This window comes from Cynoglossus semilaevis, chromosome 11 (assembly GCF_000523025.1).
Source record: "Cynoglossus semilaevis isolate Cse_v1.0 chromosome 11, Cse_v1.0, whole genome shotgun sequence".
Classification (NCBI taxonomy): Eukaryota; Metazoa; Chordata; class Actinopteri; order Pleuronectiformes; family Cynoglossidae; genus Cynoglossus; species Cynoglossus semilaevis.
This window is the reverse complement of record NC_024317.1, coordinates 10839840-10860571: the sequence shown is the minus strand read 5'-3', so window position 1 is coordinate 10860571 and position 20732 is coordinate 10839840. Positions and strand designations below refer to the sequence as shown.

The 20732-nt window shown below is 40.6% G+C and overlaps 2 protein-coding genes across 5 annotated transcripts in view; both read right to left on the bottom strand.

Annotated features, from left to right (window-relative positions):
• Positions 1 to 20732, bottom strand: part of LOC103386273 (contactin-4-like) — a 695358-nt gene that overhangs the window by 302679 nt on the left and 371947 nt on the right. The gene's annotated exons all lie outside the window — the stretch shown is intronic.
• Positions 1 to 20732, bottom strand: part of sox13 (SRY-box transcription factor 13) — a 31634-nt gene that overhangs the window by 3542 nt on the left and 7360 nt on the right. For 2 of the 4 annotated variants that reach the window (XM_017036517.2, XM_017036521.2), the window contains exons 2-13: positions 12005 to 12221; positions 11655 to 11757; positions 10316 to 10402; positions 9139 to 9311; positions 8277 to 8345; positions 8040 to 8154; positions 6451 to 6527; positions 5492 to 5657; positions 3492 to 3616; positions 1720 to 1825; positions 779 to 949; positions 360 to 576 (exon numbers count right to left, since the gene is read on the bottom strand). In XM_017036517.2, coding sequence (XP_016892006.1) covers positions 360 to 576; positions 779 to 949; positions 1720 to 1825; positions 3492 to 3616; positions 5492 to 5657; positions 6451 to 6527; positions 8040 to 8154; positions 8277 to 8345; positions 9139 to 9311; positions 10316 to 10402; positions 11655 to 11757; positions 12005 to 12220 — 1625 coding nt within the window. In that variant the 5' untranslated portion in view covers position 12221. The remainder of the gene's footprint in view (positions 1 to 359; positions 577 to 778; positions 950 to 1719; positions 1826 to 3491; positions 3617 to 5491; positions 5658 to 6450; positions 6528 to 8039; positions 8155 to 8276; positions 8346 to 9138; positions 9312 to 10315; positions 10403 to 11654; positions 11758 to 12004; positions 12222 to 20732) is intronic. The other 2 variants (XM_017036520.2, XM_008320482.3) reach the window with 2 other exon arrangements.

The window sequence follows — 20732 nt, the reverse complement described above, 5'->3', positions numbered from 1 at the left end:
CTGGTGGCTGGTGGATTCAAACCTGCGACCTTCCGGACACAAGTCCACTCCCTGAACCACCAGGGCACCACTGCCCTAAATAAAGAGTTTTACAAATTAATTAATTAATTAAAATAAATAAATAAATCAGAACTTTTTAGAATTGATTTATATTAGTTTATTTTGTGTTTTTTTTTTATAAATAATATATAATATTTTACTGAAAACAGTTACTCCTGTTGTTGTTTGGCTCCTTCAGAGAAACAGACCAGTGCTGAAGCCGCTGTCTGCACAGCGCAGCGGTCGAGTTCAAACCTCAGCTCACGAGTTCATCTTCAAGGGAAAATATTAATTTCGCTATTTTGGTCATTTCTCTTTACCTGTGAGTGTAGGTGGATCTCTGTTCCTGTCGGCGGCTTTTCATCATGGCCTTGTACTCGCCTACTCTCAGCCTCCGTCCCTCCACAATGCAGGTCCGCTTAGGTCTGGGTTTGTACTTATAGTCAGGGTATCGCTCCAGGTGCTGCCTGCTCAGCCTGGCCTGTTCCTCATAGTAAGGCTGCTTCTCCTGGTTGGACATTGACTTCCACCTGGAACCTGACAAATCCATAAAGAAGAAAAACATCAATGTTAAAATGTTTTTTAGTTTAGGTTCTGTTATGGTTAAGTCTTCATCACTGGCTTGTGTGTATGTGTGTGGCTATATGATATTCCTACCCTCACATACTGTATGCCAGCTAGTCTCTTGGAACAAAGACACACAAAGAGAAATCCTACCCCTCCCCTGTGCTCCACTCACCCAGAATCTTGCTGATAGAAGAATTGTGCATGTCAGGGAAGGCCTGGAGAATCCTCCTGCGCTCGTCCTTGGCCCACACCATGAAGGCATTCATGGGTCTTTTGATGTGGCCTGAAGAGGAAGAGGCTCGTACATCGGTGTAGCTGCCTGGAACAGAAATGGGCATTGCACCTACAATCAAGGAGACAGAAATGTTTAAGGGCGATTGGGATCATCATGTATCTAAAGTCTGTGTCTAATCCAGAAGTGTCAAACTTATTTTGGTTCAGGGGCCAAATACAGCCTGAAGCCAAGTGGGCCGGACCAGTACAATCATAGCATAATTACCAATAAATGACAATAAGTCCATGTTTTCCCCCCTTAGTTTTCCTGCAAATAAGTACCAGTGTATTAGAAAATATTCAGATTTAATGAAATATAATTTGACAAAACACCACGAGCATGACGTGTTTGTGCATTTCTTTCAATTTCAAAATTCATCAAGTGGGCCAGACTGAACTGTCTAATGGGCCGGTTTTGGTCCATGGGCCATATGTTTAGCACCCCTGGTCTAATCCATCTTCTCCTTCACATGCCATCATATTTAAAAATGAAAACATAAAGTATGTCAATTAGACAATTTTCAGTAACTTGTTCACTGACAAAGAGAAAGTCCATTTATTGACCTAGATAATGTGATTTTATGACATTTCAATTCTCTCTATAATATAAATTAAACAAACATTAAAAAATGTTACAAAAAATTATCCAAATACAACACAAAGTGAAGCAGCTGACACCTTGTTGTGTCTGACTTGTGGGGTTACTGCAATTTAACGATCTTGATGCAGAAAATGCCTCTGGTCCTTTCTTGAGTGCGCCCCCTGCTATTTGCTTTTTGCCCCTAAAACAATAAAATACATTACATATAAAATACAGCAGGCTCCTCCTGAGCCACCTACCCTCGGAGTCACTGCTGTGGTGGTCGTCACAGGACGGCTGCACCAGTCTGTCTTCACACAGCTCCAAACGAGAAACTCTCTCGCTATGTGGTGAGTCCTTACGCTCCTGCCAATGGAACAATGAACAAAGACGGGTGAAGTCTGACACCATAAATAAACAAAACAAATACAAAACCACAACAATAATTACATTTAATTCCATTTTTACTGAAGGAGAAGATAACCCTGAGAGGGCACGTGTGGTCTATTTAAGGCAAGTACACGCCACAGGCGTTTTATCAGCTGACGTTTAAATGCCGAGTTGTAAATGTAAATGCAACATGACAGTCGGGTTGTTGATCATTCGAGGACAGGAAGGTGAAGGGGGAGAGGCAGAGGAGAGACACTGTAGCAACCCGTGGATACGCAAAGCTGTCCCTGCGAGACACATTATCTGTAAGACACTCGTGCCGTAAAACATTACTTATCTCTCCACGAGATGCAATGAAAGACCACAATAGGTCAGTCAGCAGTAGAGAGCTGGTAACACGGCCGTGGATGTAGCAGGAGAGCCTTGAAGGAGCAGGATAATAGAGCAGAGGATGAGGAGAGCCGCTGAGTACAGTATTGTGATGGACAAAGGGAGAGGGCAGGTGGCTCACTCACTGACACACTGGGCCTTTGTGATATTGTGAGCCTGCAACAGCTGTTGCTCAAAGATGAGTTTTTAGTCATTTCAGGGACAGGAAGTAACATGGCAATGACGGAAAATGTCAGAACATAATCAACAGTTAGTAAAAAAAACCAAGAAGAACGTATTTTCAGATGAATCCTGCATTTCACCTAAATTTCCCAAAGGGAACTCCCGAGGGATTTAAGTGAGTATCTATCTCTCTATCTGTCTGTCTGTCATTTGTTTTTGAGGAAACACTCATCTCAACAAACTGAGGGAAAAATAGGCTTGAATGTAACGTATTTCAAATTCTTTTTGAAGAGGAAAAATAGAAATTTAGAACATACAACATTGCACTTGCTGAGTCTTTAATGTGTAAATCACATAAAAAACAGCTGAATAATAACTAAAGTTAAGGAATTCACACACAGTACATCAGCACCTATGTCACTCAGCTATGCTAACACAGTGGTAACATCATAATCTAGGACATGAAAACATCAGAAGGGTCTGACGAATGCCTGGGAGCCATAATGAAGGGCAGAAAGAGAGCAAACGAAGCACAATCCAATGTGTGGCGTACAACCTGCAAACGTAAAGACACATACAGCGCCACGTGACAACATGTTCATCCCCAAACGATATCAGGTTAGTTTCCAAGGAATCGGACAATTGAGAATTGGTTCTCGTACAAGAACCCGTGCTCTTCCCAGTTTAATGTAGGGAGAATAACAGCTATTTTTCAATTTTATTTTCTAGTGAGAAAACATTAAAAGTAAAAATTTGATTGTGTTAACAGATTACCACTGGGCCACCGTCACACCTTTATCTTTCATAAAATTATAACATTATTTTCATAAATTAATGAGTTTTTTCTCATAACAATTTCCTCACATAATTCCAAATTTTTTCCTTGAAAATCTGCAACTTGACACAACGATTTTCTATTTTTTTCTCGTAGCATTGTAACTTCATTCTTGTTACGCTTCGACTTTTGTTTTTTTACTGTTCTCATATATTTACGACTTTAATCTGTGTTTTTTTCCTTAATGTGGCCCTTATGCTCATATTTGATTGGTTTAACTCAACTGTTTTAAGGGGTATAAATGAATAAACGTACCATTTTTTCAATGCTCTCCCTCTCCCTTGCTCTCTCCCTCTCTCGCCCTCCACTGCTGTGGCTCTTCAGTAGCTGCTGAGCGTCATGAATGGCCTGAGTGACCACATCACCGTCTCCAAGGAAACCTGAGACAAAAACCACAGCATAGATTTAAAAAAACAAAACAACAACCTGTTAATATGTAGCGGTGCTTCATGTAGGAACACATTATACATCATAACAGCTAATACTGAGATAAACATGGCCTTCCTCTTGGTTTATTTATTCTCTTCTGTTACTGTCTGTGTGGTTGACATCTCCTATTGGCTGCTTTTTTGACAGTATTTTAAACAGATTTCCAGATGGAATTCAAGTGGAAAAAGTATAACTATAAAATATAACAGACACAAACTCAAAATATCAATAATAATAATAAATGATTGTATTTTTTATAGGGTAATTTTATTTCTTACTTACAATTAATCTAAATTTACATGAAATTATTTTGTTTTATTGTGTCTTACAGTTACTTTGATCAATGTGACTTTGCGAATACGGTAAAATACGGCAAAAACAAATAATCACAGTGTTCCTCCGATCAACTCTCAAAACGCTTTCACAGGAAAGAAAGAAACAGTGACTTCAGCTGTATGTTACCAAATTTGTTTTTTTTTTTATATGCGTTACTATTAAAACTCTCATTTGTCTTGGGCTGGTCACTGTCAGAAATTGTGGGTTAAGAGAGTGCATTCTCCTCACATAGGCCTCGCATTAACATGGAAAACAAAAAAGTTTTATTTGTTTGAAAAGCTGCGTTCTGGCATTTTCACCAACTCATCCGAGAGCTTCATTTTAATAATAAATGTTAAGAGTTGACTTTGGAACCAACTCGCACCTGTTTGAATTATTCTGACTATGAAAACATTGTAAATACCAACTCTATTTGAAGGTGTTTTTATTAAGATGAACTGAGGACAAACAGTGGAAAACTGGTTCCCTGGACTCTGAAGATCTGCTGTGAGCCACTTGATTATTACAGATGATGAAATAAACAATGGTGCGTTGAGGAAAGCTAATCATTTATGATAATGAATCGTATAAATCAACACTGTTATGTGTACAACTACAGTACAGTACTTTCTTTAATTACAAATCAACACCTTAACATTATTAACATTAACACCTTAACAGGTGACCCATTAGTTTATATGGAGTTGACCAAGACCAGGCTAGGTGGGGGAGAGAGTTGACCAAGACCAGGCTAGGTGGGGAGATTGTTTTTGTTTTTGTTTTTATTTAGGCCAGCGATTTTAAGATCTGGTCCAGACAACAAAACATGCCGTTTTAAATACAAACTTTAACATTTTGGGTCTAGGTGTTATCAACGTGAGGGGCGTCTTTACATTGGGTGCCTAATGGACACATGGCATAAAAAAACATCCCTATCCCACTAAGCCAGGGGTAATCAATTACTAACATGTATATTTTTTATCTGTACAAACCACATGGGTTGCTGCCCCCCAGTGAGTGGAGACTTGTTATCATTCAAGCAGTGGTAGACTTATGTCCAGCGTGCCATATTCCACTGGAAGCCCCACACGTATCCCCCTGGCTCCTCACTGCGCCCTCCCAGGAGGGCCCGCCCCACTATTTGAGCAGTACTGCACTTAGCAGATCCTTGTTGCGGTATCCCTGGATTACTGGGATCAGGGTTAGCCAGAATGATACTTCTACTACTTCTTCCATAAGTTGGTCAAAAACTAAAGCAAAAGAAACATACAGGAGGTTCTAGACTTATCTTGGAATTCTGGTCCCACGGTGCAACATACATAATGTTACATACTGTTCATACTGTAAGTACCTATGTCACCCAGCTATGCTGACACAGAGGGAACATCATAATCTAGGACATAATAACATCAGAAGAGTCTGAGTCACGCTTTGGAGCCAAAGGGGAAAAGTCCCCCCCAAAAAAACAACACAACTGTACGAAATGGTGATTTCTTTTAATTGGAACTCACTGAGGGCAGATCGTGGCGGGGTGTGAGACCGTTCTCCCTGGAGATCCCTGGGTCTGTAGGCTCCCTGCACCACCATCGATCCCATATCCAGGCTCTGTGGACTGGGTGTCTTTCCGACATCTAGACCCCTGGGCTTGGAGGTCAGGTTCAAAGGTTGACTCGCTTCCTAAACACAAAGCACAAGCACATGAGTGGGTGTGGACCACAATAGCGAAAGGGCAAGGGGGTGTGTCTGTGTTGCGCATATCCACACAGAAGATTTGGCGTGTCACAGCACATCTGTCACACCTTCACAGGGCTCTGGGCTTTTGGCTCTGTATCTGCTCTGTGCTCGTTCTCTTCAGTTTACTTTAGCCCATCTCTCCCCAAGAACAAGCCTTTGAACTGGAACAACGGATTCCGCTCGCACACAAACAACCACACACTTTTAATGTCACACACAGTAGACTGTTAATAAAGGGCGTGGTGTTTCTTCTAAGCTCTTTATCCTTCGAATAGCAGGACTTACTTCGTTTGGTTTACTCTGGAAGAGTTTTCTCTGAAACCAAAATGCATACAAAGACATTTTAAGACTGCTTATGTATTAAGCAATCACATGATGTATAACCAGGGCGAAGACTAAATATCTTCAGCGGGGCGTCGCTAGCTCCTAGAGCAGGGGTGTCAAACTCATTTTTACCGGGGAGGCCACATCAGCAATCCCCTTGAAGGGCCAGTTGTAACTATTAGACTGTGTTTCCTGATTAGTGATTACATATTCCTCATAAGTTTATATTTGAAATTTTATAGCTGTATTTCAGCTACTTTCAGTAGAAATAATATTAACCTATGTTAATCCTACGATCCGAACATGTTAACACGTAACAAAACTACGAAACAATATTCTGGTTATCTTGTTTTAGTTTCTCAACTGTACAGTTTCGTCAGTTCAATGGGATCAGTTCGTCATACAGCCATACCTTTCGGAAGGACCCACTACCCCTCTTAGACAGGGAAGGGTGAGGGTTTGGCAGCAGTTGCAGGGGGTAGTCCATAGCTGTAAAAGATGAAACATTTCAGAGTCAGAAACAATGGATATGTGCTGTGAATCATGCCATTTACCAGTCACTACTTGAGTGCTATAAGCTTATATGCTAATATGTTAATATGTCACTGGTCTTCAGTGTTCAGTTACACCCGCAGAGCAGCTGAATAAAGACAACATTTCCGTGTCACACAGTCACCGTGCAAAAAATCTGCTTGATTTTGAAATCAACAACGTAAAATTAGAAATGACTACACCTGCTCCGAATCAGTCAGTGTCCAGACAAAACCAGAATGTTGTCTACAAATGATGGTGGACAGACCTCTTACATCCCCACTGACGCACTGTGACCTTGTAGTTTCATCCGTCTACATCCGTCCTACCTGGTTCAATCAGTTATAACGTGCATTATGCGATGGGTAATTACAGGAATCATGACATAAAAGCATAAAAGCCTCATCTTTAATAGAAGGCTTTGTGAAGCACTTCCACACACACCGTATAAAGAACCTTATATTCGGTCTACGACGTTTCAAAGATCAACTTAATGGCTTTTAGTTTTAAAACAATAAAAACAAGGTCAACGCTGAGCACTTTTCAGAGTAAGACCGCGCAACATCAGAGCTTCCTGATGTGAAAGGCATCGTCAACCACATCGTTCAACTTATGCCTTTTCATTCTCCCAATAAAGAAGGCCTGGAGCTAAAGTGAAGCTTGTCCTCAAACGCACTCAAGTGGGAATTAGTGAGAAGGAAAGAAGAAAGAGGGGGAGAAAGAAAGTGGAAAAATAAGAAAAAAGGAGAGAAAGAAAGAAAAAGAGGGAAAAGGGAACGAGAAAAAAGAAAAGAGAAAGGGAGAGACAAAGAGAGAGGGAGAGATACAGAAAGAAAAAAGAAAGAAGAAAAAAAGGACCTTATAGTCATTATACAAATATAACGACATTAAGCTTAGCATCTGTCCATCACAATTCACAAAACGGAATAAAAGACAGTAAACAATGAAAATGTAGATTTGAATAACTGCAAATGATTCTCCTGTGAGTGAGTAAACAGTAGAATAAGAGCGATGGCAACAACGTGGGAAAGAAAGAAGGACAAGAGAGATGGAAAAAAGAAAACAAGATTCAGAAAAGGAGAAAAATCAAGAAAATAAAAAAGAAAGAAGACAGAACAGAAGGAACGTCATTTTACAAAAGAAACAGTGTTGAGCACTTGGTCGGTAACGTTGGGTCGATCAGGTAGAACTCTTCAGTTCACTTTTTAGTAGTAAGTAAGTAACTGAAACTTCGAAGCGGGAGTGTTGGGACTTCAGTCAGGGCGCTATGGAAACATAGCTTTGATAAAACTTAACTTTAAACAAATGATTAATTTGGCTGGGTCGTCAGAATGTAGTCCAAATAAAAGAGTTGCAATAAGTTTTTTTCTGATGGTTTCCAACAGGGTGGGTGAAATAAAAATAGACCTCTGTGTTATAGAGGTTGGATTATTTTCAAATTGTTCAACCTGCATTGGCTTGACAACTGACCTGGCTTGCAGGGGATCGGTTGCAGTGGCATTGTCAGCTGGGGGTCAGAGGTGACTGGCAGCGGTTGGGTGCTGGGGTGAAAGGCAGGAATCATCACGTAGGGCATGTTCACCTGCTGGGACAAGACAGGACAGGTTCCCTTTACCCACAGGCCGCCTTTTGTGTATAGCACACCTTTGTGACGTTCTCATGACGGGGCGTCTACTGAGAGGTGTGAAGAAGTTGAGAGGAGCTGACCTGGATCTGCTGCTGGAGGAGGTTAATCTTGTGCTGCTGCTGGATCAGCTGCTGCTGCTGTTTGGCGATCTGGAACAAGACATTTTTGTTTCGGTATTTGCTATTATCATGGAGCCACAATATACAGTAGGTTCATATACTGTAGCTAGTCCTCTTAAATTACCTCATCAAATACTGCAATGCTCTCTGCAAACCTAATCCACCAACAAGGACTAAAAAATGCCTCAAATGTGAATCTTGAACACCAACCTCACATCTACTACTGAACCCATCTGTAACTCTGACTGCACACCTCACCCATCATATGCCTGACCATGAGCAGTATACAATAGTGATGGGAGTACTCACACGAGTATCTATTGAGTATCGGTTACTGTTGTAAAGTATCAATACTAAATAAAACATGAAATGTCATTTCCAAATCACTCCTAAATTAAACTGATCCATTTATGTCACATGATCACTGACCAGAAGAGAGCAGGGACTCCATGTGTCCACTAGATGTCTTTGTCCCTTAGTGGTAACATTTAAATTATTTAGTATTTTGTCCACCTCTGTCCAAAACTAATTGTCTGATGTTTCAGCTCGTATTCAAAGACAAAAATGATAGCAATAACAGAACACTTCTTTGTTTCTGGTTTTAAGATTTCAGTTAGATTTGCCGCTACTGATTTCCATACACGTCACATTCTGGAACATCCTGCCAAACAGAGTCGTATTAAGCAATAAACAGAGATGTACAAATACAAAGCCTTTGTTTCACTCGTAAAGTTTCCCCTGGTTACCAGTCTACGCTACCGAAAGAAAGCGCCGACCAGAACCTGGATCTTTTCTGTTTAAATGCGATCAGTGTGAAAGCTACCTGTTCCTGCTGCTGCCGAGCCAGCTCCATTTGCTGCTGCTGCTTCTCCAGTAGCAGAGCGGCCATGTTCCTCTGCTCGGAGTGGGCTCCCAGTAACTGCTCCCTTAGACCACCAAGTTGGTTAATCATCATTAACAACTGTAGCTCCTTCTCAGCCAGAGACTCAGGGGTTCCTGAAAGAAATGAGACTTACCTCTTAACAAGAGTTTCACTAGAATTTAAGGTGGACATGTAGTCACGGAAATGTGAGGGTGAGTCAATTTCCAAGAAACATAATGTCATTTCAAATGGTGTCCAGTATCTGAATCTGAATCTCTTAGCCCCCGCCCTACCAACTTTTTTCGTCAGGGTTCAATCTGTGTTATTTTTTTTATTTATTCGAGTCTTCCTCAAAAAGGAACAGTTTCAAAATCAGAGCGAAGCTCAAATGTTTTCGCATGAAAACCTGTTGAAATTGTTCACGCTCTGGTTTTGATCCATTTCCATCGGGTATTTCAGTTTTCCCAATGCTGAAGAAACATTTGAGATGAATGTGATTTCTGTCCTTAGACAAGGCAAAGAAGCAGTTCAGGACATGGTGTGTGGGAGATATCCTCCAGAATTCTCCAGAGGATCAATTCTAAGATCCACAGCGTTTTGCAGCAGTGTTTACACTTGTGTAGAGAAATAGTTTTGTTGTTTTCTTTGCTCCTTTTTGATGCCACTATTAGGTAGCAGTATTACAAAGACAAGGAAAAAAGTACATTTGTGGGTAATGTTGAACATAGTTCAATATTTACTACATTTTCAAACAATTAATGCTAATAAGTGATTATCATCTTTGTTTTGAATGCAAATGTGTAGGTGTTCAAATGTCAGCATCTTTGACTGTATGGAGGGGCATCAGTTCATGTACCAGGCGGATCTGAATGTGATTATTGATGACGATGGAAACTGGAAATGGACATTGACCAGGAACCTTTGAGCAGCTCACAACTTTATACATAGCTTCATTTGTCATTACACTTTCAAATGAGTTTGTTTTGAACCAAATGAATTTAGTTGTCAGTCAAAACACTGAAATGATTTTACTTTCCTATCCCCCGGCCTATTAAATACAGCTGCGAGTGAGTTACAGTCAAAGCTTTATTGTTGTGCGATTCGATGTGAAGGTGCTAAAAGAGTCTTAAGAGCTGACCTTTCAGTTGCCCTGGCCCCGCTGTGCTTTTGTCCAGAAGTTTCTCTTTCCAGTCTGTATTCAGCAACTTCTCAATGGTGGGCATTACTGTTAAAAAGAAAACAACATCTTACAAATCCAAGGAGAGAGTACATTGTAACAAATAACAAACTTCAGACACGAAACTTCAATTTCAACCCGTTCATTGGGATTTACTGTAGATGTCTGAGGGGCAGGAGGGCAGAAGGTGTTTGTGTTTCTGGAGAAGATTTGAGTGTTTGAGTGAATCAATATTTGGGCGAAGAAACAAGACAAGGTCAGCAAATAAAGAGAGGTGAAGAGACATCTAAGGCAAGGAGCGCAGGCTAGTAAAAGATTGGAGGGCAGGGAAGGCCTTGTTAACAGCTCGCAGCTAGCGGCGTTCTCCTGCACCTGAGGGGGACTCAACAAATCGGACAAAAACAAACAAACAAAAAACATTCAAGGACCAAACAACATCTTCACTTTGCTTTCGGAGCCATCAATTCTATGCATCAATTTCAGACTTCTTTGTTGGCAGCTGAACGGCAAAAGACTGTAGAGTACTTTTAGGACCTAAGATATGGAGTTGTCAAAGAGGATGGGAAAATGGAATGGACGTATGGGTTTGTAGTGTGAATACAGAAGAAAGACTGAGGACGAGAGGTAGAGCTGAAAGAGTTTACGGAGCTTCTGTGATACAATTGACTCAAAGTTAAAGATTGTTGATCCGTTCTCAGACGTAAACAAACAAGAAAGCGACTAAAAGCTCAAAGTGAAAAAAAACAACAACAAAAAAACATCAAGATTATTTCATGGCTAATGGTGTCAAACAGTACAAGGCTGTTACTACTTTATAGGGAGTTTGTTTGTCTACTTTGTTTGTTTCACTTAACTTTGGTCATTTTGATATAGAACAGTATTCTCTTAATGAATAATTAACAAATTAAATTAAAATACTGTAATAGCAGTCTCATCCATTAGCCTGTTCACCATAATAGATTTGCCAAAATAATGTATAAAAGGAGCACACACCAAGACCTCTTATATGCGTAAGTTTGTTTTCATTACATCTCTAATTAAACATCACAAGCAATTTAAATAATAAAAACAAAAAAACAGATATAATTTCGTGTAGCCTAACATACAAGATGTAAGTAGATCACTTTAGCCTGGTCATTTGAATAGTAGATCTCAAGCCAAAATATTGTGGCTCCCTTGAACTAAACCATCTTAAATGCAGTGTATTTACAGCAGTGTAATCTCTGGTACTATTTTAGGTACTATACATACTAAATACAATGAGAAATCAATGATCATCTCTGGAGACTTGGAGACAGACCTTCTTTAAGGTTGGACTGTCCCTTCGGTTGATCATGGGTCCTGAACTCCTTTAATCCAATGGGACTTTGCCTGTGATTCAGCTCCTTACCCGGAGAGCCCTCCTGTCAGGACACAGGAAGAAACAATACAGAATCAAGCTCATTTTTGTAGCCCATTAAAAAATAATTATAGCAAGAAAACGTAATTAAATTAAATTAACAAATCTATAAAACAAGTCATGGTGAATGGAGTAAATGATAATAGGGTAAATCAGAACATTTACGTAGTTTGTTCGCAGTTATTTGATGGCGTTAAACGTGGATTGCTTTGGCATTTAAAAAATCTGATCATTTCTGGTGGAAGTCTTACTGAAGGCGAGCGTGACAGTGGCGGGGTCAGTTGTCGAGCCTCAAATGGTTGATTTCCTGACCAGTCTCGTGAAGGAGATGTTTTATGTGGGTCGGCGTGAAAGCTGACGTTACTGCCCTCGCTGGACTCCTCCTGTTTTACTTTGATACCAACTCCTGCCATGCTGACATTCCCACCGGAGTAAAGGTGCAGAGCTGGAGGGCTGGGATCCACCATTCTGTTTAAGGACAAACACAACACACAGCACAATGAATGCTTTGTTTTCATATACCCATTGTGTGCACACGTTTTCCAAGGCAGGTATGCATCTTTATCTTTCGTTCCTTCAAAACAAAGTTAAGTGCACAAATATCCGTTGTCCTCGAAAGAATTCAAACAGAATTCACACACAGCACTAAATGTTACAAAATTTAGCATAAAAAAGCAGAATATTGAGGAAAAAGGATTTTTGTGGATATTTCATTTATATATTTTGACTGCTTCTTTGATTATTGATATGTTATCATATTCTCCCCATTGAAGATGTAGAATGCATTAAACAGTGGCATGAAATACCCCTGCAGCGACCAATGATGCCCCCCCATCCATAGCATATGGACTCTTTGAACTTAGAATTAGTTTTCTTCATCACTGGTCACCTTTTTGTGTCTTCATAGCAATAGGTAACAGGAGGCTATAAGAGGAGTGGGACAGTAAAAGCCCCTCTGTGAGGGAGCCAGGTTGAATGAGAACTTGAAAAAAAATCAACTTCTCCGTCTATGCGTGTGCGCTTTGTTATTTCCCAGCCCCGCAGCAGGAGGAAAGAAAAACACTGCAGACAGCAGAACAAAACAAACAGAGCACACAAGGGCAAAAAGTGCACACATATATAAAGAGGCAGAAAAAAGCCATTGTTGAGGCTGGGGAACAAAGGAAGCCTGGACAATTGGGGAGAGGCTGACAAAAGCTACCGGCCACAGGAAACAGGCTGGATAACAATGCCAGCGGAATGTGCCGACCAACTCAGGAACAGGGCACGAAAAAATAAAAATGGGAAATAAAATAGAAGCCCCACCATTCTGTAGAAAGCATATTAATAATTAGACCCTCCTCCCCAACCTCAGCCAGACTGCACTGTGTATGGGAACAAAGCCACCTGTAAGCCGGGGTCGAAGCCCAAGTCTGAGTCATTCTGGATGTGACAATACGTGCACTGCATGCATGATTGTACCTTTTTGATTTTTAAAGTTATACAGTAATATTACCATTCAACTAGAACAATGCACTGCGGTGAAATGACACAGCGTGAAACAGACAGGAGAGAATCCGCTCCTAATCTACATAAGGGCAATTGGACAAATGGATAAAAACAAAAGACCTTTTTCTCTTTTTTTCCCACCACTGAAACACTAACTCTTGGGACATACAGTATATAAGCTGAAACTGCCGGAAAAACGCCCAATATATAGAAGTGATGAAAACAGTCTGGTTCCACAAGCATCAAAATTGGTTCAGCATTAATCCCAAAAACTCAGCACCAGACAAGCATTTGTTGTTCCTGTTTTGTGTCCATATATCTGATCAGTTTTCCAAACCCAACAGGAACACCACAGGTCATTGGCAATTAAGACTGAGAGAGTCCAAATCCTGCCTGCAGATTGACTAATGACACAGCAGGCGTACTTTTGATATCCAGCTAGGTTTTTGTATGATTAAGCTGTTGTGGTTAAAAGTTGCTCAGGGCAAATATTGTAGCTGAGTGATACTTTTCCACAAAGAGAAACCACAGTAAAGGAGCGCCACTGGATAAGAATGCTGCAGTGGCCACATCAACCACAGCACAGAAAGAAACCTATGTGAACCTCCGACCCTTTATGATCATTTACACTTTAAAAACTCTTCTGGACAGGGGAGGTTATTTGTTACCGCTGTATATTTATATTTTTCTTATTCAGAGCATTTGCATATATATAAATAAAACAGCTTTAACAGCTGTTGTGGGTTATATATATTTATATATATATAACCCACAACAGCTTTAGGGTGATGCACCCCAGATTTGGTACACCACTGTGGTAAACCAATGTTTTGTTAATAATCCAAAAAAAAACAAAACATTTACTTATAATTACTTGGTATAATTAAATATTTTAACAACAAGAACAACAACCTGGGACTTTTTTTGCCACAGCAATAAAAATAGTTCTTTACCACCGGAGAAGTTCCTCAGGTGCAATCCTAAATTTATTACATAAATAACTGGATTTAATTTTAACAGTTACCTGAATAGATTTTGTTAGTTTTGTTAGTGTTTTCAACTCATGAACTAAATCATTACAACTGCTCCCTCTACAGGAAAGGAAGTCATTTACCTAAATAAACTAAACTAAACAAAATCATTGACATATATTCAGTTACTTCATGTTTCATGTGTGTAGACTTTGTGTTTGATGTATTTTTCTGCAGGTCAGTTGTTAATGTTTGACTGCTGCACATCACAAAGACATCTGAAATGCACTGGTGTATCTGCTGTGCAGAAAAGAGTGAATTAAAAAAGCACTTGTTTATTGTTGAAGCGGACCAGATTTATGTGCAACCATTTAACTTTTGATTTTTAATGAACACTCGGCTCCTGTTAACCACAGGAATTTAATATGAGACATCAAACACGTGAACCCACGTGGATCTGTGTCAGCCTTATCTAGTCTGATCTCTATCTGGTTTAGTGTGTGTTTTGATGAACTTTAACATAGGACTGAGAATGTAGCGGTGGGGGAGAGGGGATACCGTTTTGCCAACACAGCTGCAACTGACGTCTGTATCAGTAACGGGTGTAATCGTGTGGTCATGGGTGGTCAAGCTGGCACAGGCCTCGCACGGGGGTTCAAAGTCCCACACTGAAAGTTATTCTTGGTTCTCGGCCCCCATCCCTCCAAGGAGGCTGGATCACAAAGTTGCCACAGGTGGCCTGAGTGCAAGTCGTTAGTTGCCTGCATGTGTGTGTGTATGTGTGTGTGAAAACAATTTCCTGTTGCTAATTTTTAGGTTAGCCTTTCCAGATGAATGCAAATCAATGCACTCTCAGTTTTGACATGAACAGCTGCATGACACTCTGTGTACGTCTGTTGCACCCAGTGCATAGGTATGTATATAATCACTGTGACCCACGGAGTCGATGACAGCAAAGAATGTGTCAAGGTGTGTGTGCATAAGACTGTGTCCTTTGTTTTTTGGGGGGGTTTTTTTTGTTGTTGTTTTTTCTTTTCAAACAATGCCTGCAGCGTCTCGTGCTGAACAATAGAAACCAGTCAAGGTTATTGCTTCTCTCGGCATCACTCTCATCTAGTTAAACAAACACTTTCTGCTGCTCAGTGCACACACATACAACCAGACCTCGACTGTGCTTGTGTGTCTACACTGTAGGTCTACTGTTGCCTGATTTTAATAGCTTTGCCTTCTTACTTGGTTATCAGATTGCGGTGTGTTTTCCAATCACCTACAGAGTTGATCAGCATTAACAAATGCTCGCCACATGGTGCTGAGAAATCAGACCAGCTGCTGAGACTAACAGCCATACAACAGTTGCCAAAAAGCAAGTCTCAGAATGAGTGTGTTAAAAGCAATTCACCTTGAAAAATAGTCCCTGGCCCAGTAAACTGCATAGATTTTCAGCAGAAATCGCAGGAAGTAGATGTAATCAAATGTGGTTGATACAGTAGCATAGTGGTTTCTTAGCTACTTCCTATTGCCGAGGTCAGAGGTTACTTATAGGCAGACCAGGACCCAGGCACCAGGACCCAGACCCTGTCCAATCAAGTCCTGAACATTCCAATGAAAAAAAAAATTGAGGTATGTTAAAATGATTAAGGTAAAAGGGCAGCGTCTTCTCATGTGATGCTAATAAGACGATCGAATGTGTAGATTTGGAAACAAAAAAAGATCTGACTGTCAGTGAGTGAGACACACTGTGGAGGTAATTCATTCTTTGCAAGGTCGAACAGACAAAAGTGGATCTGTTTTTGGCATCCACTTTTGTCTGTTCGACTTTAAAACCCGGATGCACTGAAATGTTCATTCTTTCAGAAGGCCGCTCCAAATCTGGGATAATATTAAGTGCCGCTAGAGACAAAGCACAGCATTTTCACTAAAACATACCCACTAAAATCACAGAAAAATAGCCACTTACAGCCAGGTTGATCGGAACCTTTGTTCTATAAAAGTGTGAGATATTGCACTTGAGTTAACGGTTTGGATTAAGTTGAAATGTAAAAGGAAAACATACATAATTCGATCCATCCGTTCTCTACACATTAATCCCCCTGAGGATTGGAGCAGCTGGAGCCAATCCCAGCATTCCTCAAGTGAAGGCAGTGCACACATGGGCTGTGTACCGACCTCCGGTTGATTTAAGTTACCGACCCAAATGCTTCAGTACCAAGTATCTTGTCTTTCGGTGCCAAGTTTCCGTTCTGTTTTGTAAACAATCCTCAAAATAGTCAGCCCTCTGATCAACACCATGTCATAATTACTGTCAAATTTCATTTCAAACTCACTTTAGGTGATTCCATAGTGTAGTGGTTCGCTCGCCTGCCTTACAAGCAGAAGGTCCAGGGTCTAAGCCTCAGAGGAACCACATACTTAATGGTCGCTTGTTGCAGCCTGTGAAGGTTGCAAAGACTCACACTGGGAAGTTCCCCTTTTTGGAACAAATATGGGACTTAGTAGTTCACCTGCCATAGATCAATCTCACAAATTTGTACTTGTACTCGTAAGTCCACGTTGTATCTGCTTATTCTTCTTTTTTGTGCTATTCATTTCTATGCAAATTGCGACATCAAAACTCTTTATTTTCATTCTAATACCAACGAAAGATGGTGGTGGACAGAACAAAAAGCTACTGCCATCAGATAAAAATCAACTTGCCTCTTTTTGAGCAGTGAAACACTGAGACATTTACACTAGCCACTACAGTACACAACAATCACCTCACACAAAACCTTCAGTTAACCAACAAGTTGAAACACGTAAAACTTCAAACATCTCTACCTCTACGGGACTGACAATGCAATTTCTTTCTTTTGTCCTACCCGCTTCTCCTCTTTCAATTTGTTTATCTTTTAAAGTCACTACTTAGTCTTCTCCCTCATGACAGAGGCAACTATTTGGGTTTATACTGTCCATGTCGATTCCTTGGTAGAATGAGACACAGAATAGAAGAGTGACAATACACTTTGAGAGCCTGAAGCTAATCACGGTAATAAAGGCCTGAGAAAATGGGTGTTTTACTTTGCATTAAGTTACTATGTAGAGACCTTTTATCGGTCATCGCATGAAAGGACAGTCATGTTGGTTGACTGCTTACTGCAGTAAAGTAGAACAAACCAGAGAGCTGTCTCTATCAGCTGGCACAGGCACAATAAACTGTCAAAAAGCAGAGGAAGTAAAATTTGAAGGCATCTCTGCAATCACTACAACTGGCTTCACTTCAATGAGATGACTGAACAGCAGATTTCGCAAAACAATATCCATTATGCTTTACTATTGTTGTTTGTGGGAATTTTTCTCCTGCAGTCAATTGTGTTGAGTAATGAGTAGCAATTCAAAAAAATGTTTGAGGAAATGTTTTATAGCCTTTTCAAAAATGTTCTGGGCTGAGGTTGAACTAGTTCAGAGCAGGTGTGCCAGCTCGTACCTGAGGATCAGTTCAATCAAAGTAAGCTTCTACTAAACTGAAAGAGAGCTTAAAGAAATCCAAATACATGCAATTTACCTTCATTTCACTTAATAATTCATTAAGAAGCCGCAACTTAAAATTAAGTTTGATTTACGCAGACAAATCTGACTTACAAGCTGCACCTGAATATTCCGACCAAACTAGTTTCTTGGCACATAAAAGAAACATACATTTGATGGGGCCCATCGCTATCCCCTTCAGCAGGTGACGCTCCTCATTATGAACAAGTTGTGTTGTCACATTCAGGGAGCAGTTTACCAGCTGATCAGACAGGTGAGGAGAGATTTCTAGTCACATGCGAAGTTAAAAGCTACCAGAAAAAGAAAAAAAAAAACACCCAAAAACACACACACACACACACACACACACACACACACACACACACCCAGCTCCGGCTCTTGAACAAAGCTTTATTACGTCGCAGATTATTCCTCAATAAAGAATGAGTGCTTAGAACTGAAGACACAAAAGCGTTGCTCTCCTCTCGTTCCTTTCCTGTCTCTTTCTCTGTTCTCCTGGGTTTTTGATGTCAAGAGTACAGAACCATTGTGAACAGTCTAAGAAATGAGAATAGTAACACTCAGTGTCTGTGTGTGTCTGTGTGTGTGTGTGCGTGTGTGTGCGCGAACACAGGACCAAACTCAGAGAGCTCTTCACAGAGTCCAGATAAGATGCTGTTGTTCTCTGGTCGCTGGTCAGTTCATCACACAAAGAGCAGTGTTGGTAACTGCAGGGCTGCTGGGATAGAGTGATAGAGACATCACAAAGACTACATTTTACTCTGCTTTCCCTAATGGACACCACAAAGACCTCTACACATGCACGCACGCACGCACTCACACACAGCAATGGTCTGTTCGTATTTAATAAACAATATTACAGATGACATTCTGCAACATCATATGTCAACAAATAGCTCGGTAGTTGAACTGCACCTAGTTGGTGGATAATTAATGAACACTGTCAGTGTTCCGACTGTTCATTGTATGTTCAGTTATGAGAAATAACATTTTTGAGAACAGGAAGTTTGTCTTTTTTTTCTTTAGTTCTTGCAGAAATTGGGGGGTTTTCCAGAGTTTTTGTTTTCAGAAGTAACTCGGGCTTCAAATATAATCTCAGTGCCCAAAATGCAACTGAGGAGGCTTCAAATGTGCATGGCCCTCAGGGCAGTTATTGGTCCACAGCTGACAAGCTGTACGATGCACTGTGAACGAATCATAGTGAGTGCACGGCACAAGGCTCTGATGTTTTAACCCAATGCCTTTTATCCGCGTTTGAGATTCGAAGTGCGAAAAGGAGAAAAACAGTGTAATATACATCAGACTTTCAGCTTTACTGCAATTTCAATGGTTGACCAGGGATAAGGGCAGTCCTGATCTGGTTGTTCCACCTTCTTAGACCTGTCTGTTCTGTTGCAGCTGCCCATTTGGGAGGTGAGCGCTCCCTGCTGTCAGTGGCACGGGTCAGCCTCAATTTTTTTCAGTGACGAATGTGCGAGTAAGACGTAATCAACAAGCTACTGACCAAAAAAGAAATTCTATGCAGTGCAGTAGTTAGTAGTTAGTAGAGTTGTGCCTACGCCACAGGACAACACAACCAATTTATTTAACCGCCTGAAAAACACCACTACTCAGCCAAGATGAATAGACCTTTCTGTTCCTTCTTGTAAATAGTCCATGGCATATTTATTTGTCATTAGCATTTGTTTTGAGTAAATTTTGTTTTATTATTTATGTTTTATTAAGCTTCATTTCGAACAGAAAATCTTATTCAAATACTGAATTTTTTTAGATAGATTAGATAGTGTTTTACCTAACATGAAGAATAATCGTGGTTTCATTATCGATAAAAAATAATCATGATTATCATTATCAATTGTGCAGTGTGAAAAACGCAGCCCAGCGTATTTCAGGAATATATGTTTCTATCATGTAGGCTACATTGGTGCACGTACAAATTTAAACTAGACCTTTAATGTCAACCAGGAGCCTTGTACAACATTAAGGACAGATGCACTGGGATTGAAAGGGAGAAAGAATATAAGTCTTTCCTTTAAGCATGACCTTCTCTCCTGTTTTTTTTTTTTTGTTTTTTTTTTAAACAGGTTAAAAGTGGTCGTTTTTCTACCTCTCTTCACCTACTGTATATCATCCCAACCCTTCTATCTCGCTTTGGCTCTCACCTTCTTTCTTTACTTCTCACTCTACCAAAACAGGTCGTCCATTGTTACGGCAAGTAAAAGGCTACTGTGGCATTTATCCGAAAGGACGTCAAGGAGGAGGAGAAAGGGGAGGAGGGGAACGGAGATAGAAGACAACAACACAGCCAATAAAGCAACAGAACAAGAGAAAGAAAAGAAGGAGGACGTGAATAGAGGCCACTTTTTATTTTTCCCCTCTTTCTTTACAAACTCCCCACTGTCTCCATCAGAGAGGCTCAGACAAAGGAGGCCCAAACAGACTATTCTCTCTCGCTCTTTTTAGCTCGGCACACTTTATTTCCTTACTCTATCCGCCGCTGCTTCTTGAGAGCAACCACGTGTGCACAATGTGTGTGTCTGTGTGTGTGTTTAGACTTTGTAATGGTGGTGGGAAGGGCGGAGGTCTGTGTTTGCTGAGGGTCTTATAGACCAAAGAAACAGGGCTTTGAGGCATCACTATGGAAACGTCATTGTGCGGTAGGAAACACAACAGGTGATTCTGCTGAGGGCCTGGGCATCTCAAAGCTGAGACACAGCATGACGGCTCTGCTCTCTAAGTGTGTGTGTGAGAGAGTGAACAAGCGTGTGTGTGTGTGTGGCACAGAGAGACAAGCATAGCTACTTATTTTGCAATCAACTGTGCACAGGTCTTAACCAGCTCCAATAAGTTGGAGATCATGTTTGAAGTTGCCATAATCACACAGACCCTAGCTGCGAACACAAGCCCGGCCACAGACCCAACAACACAACTGACACACACAGAAAGGAGGACAACACAACAAAATGGTTGGACAAAGGGATTGTACAATATCATC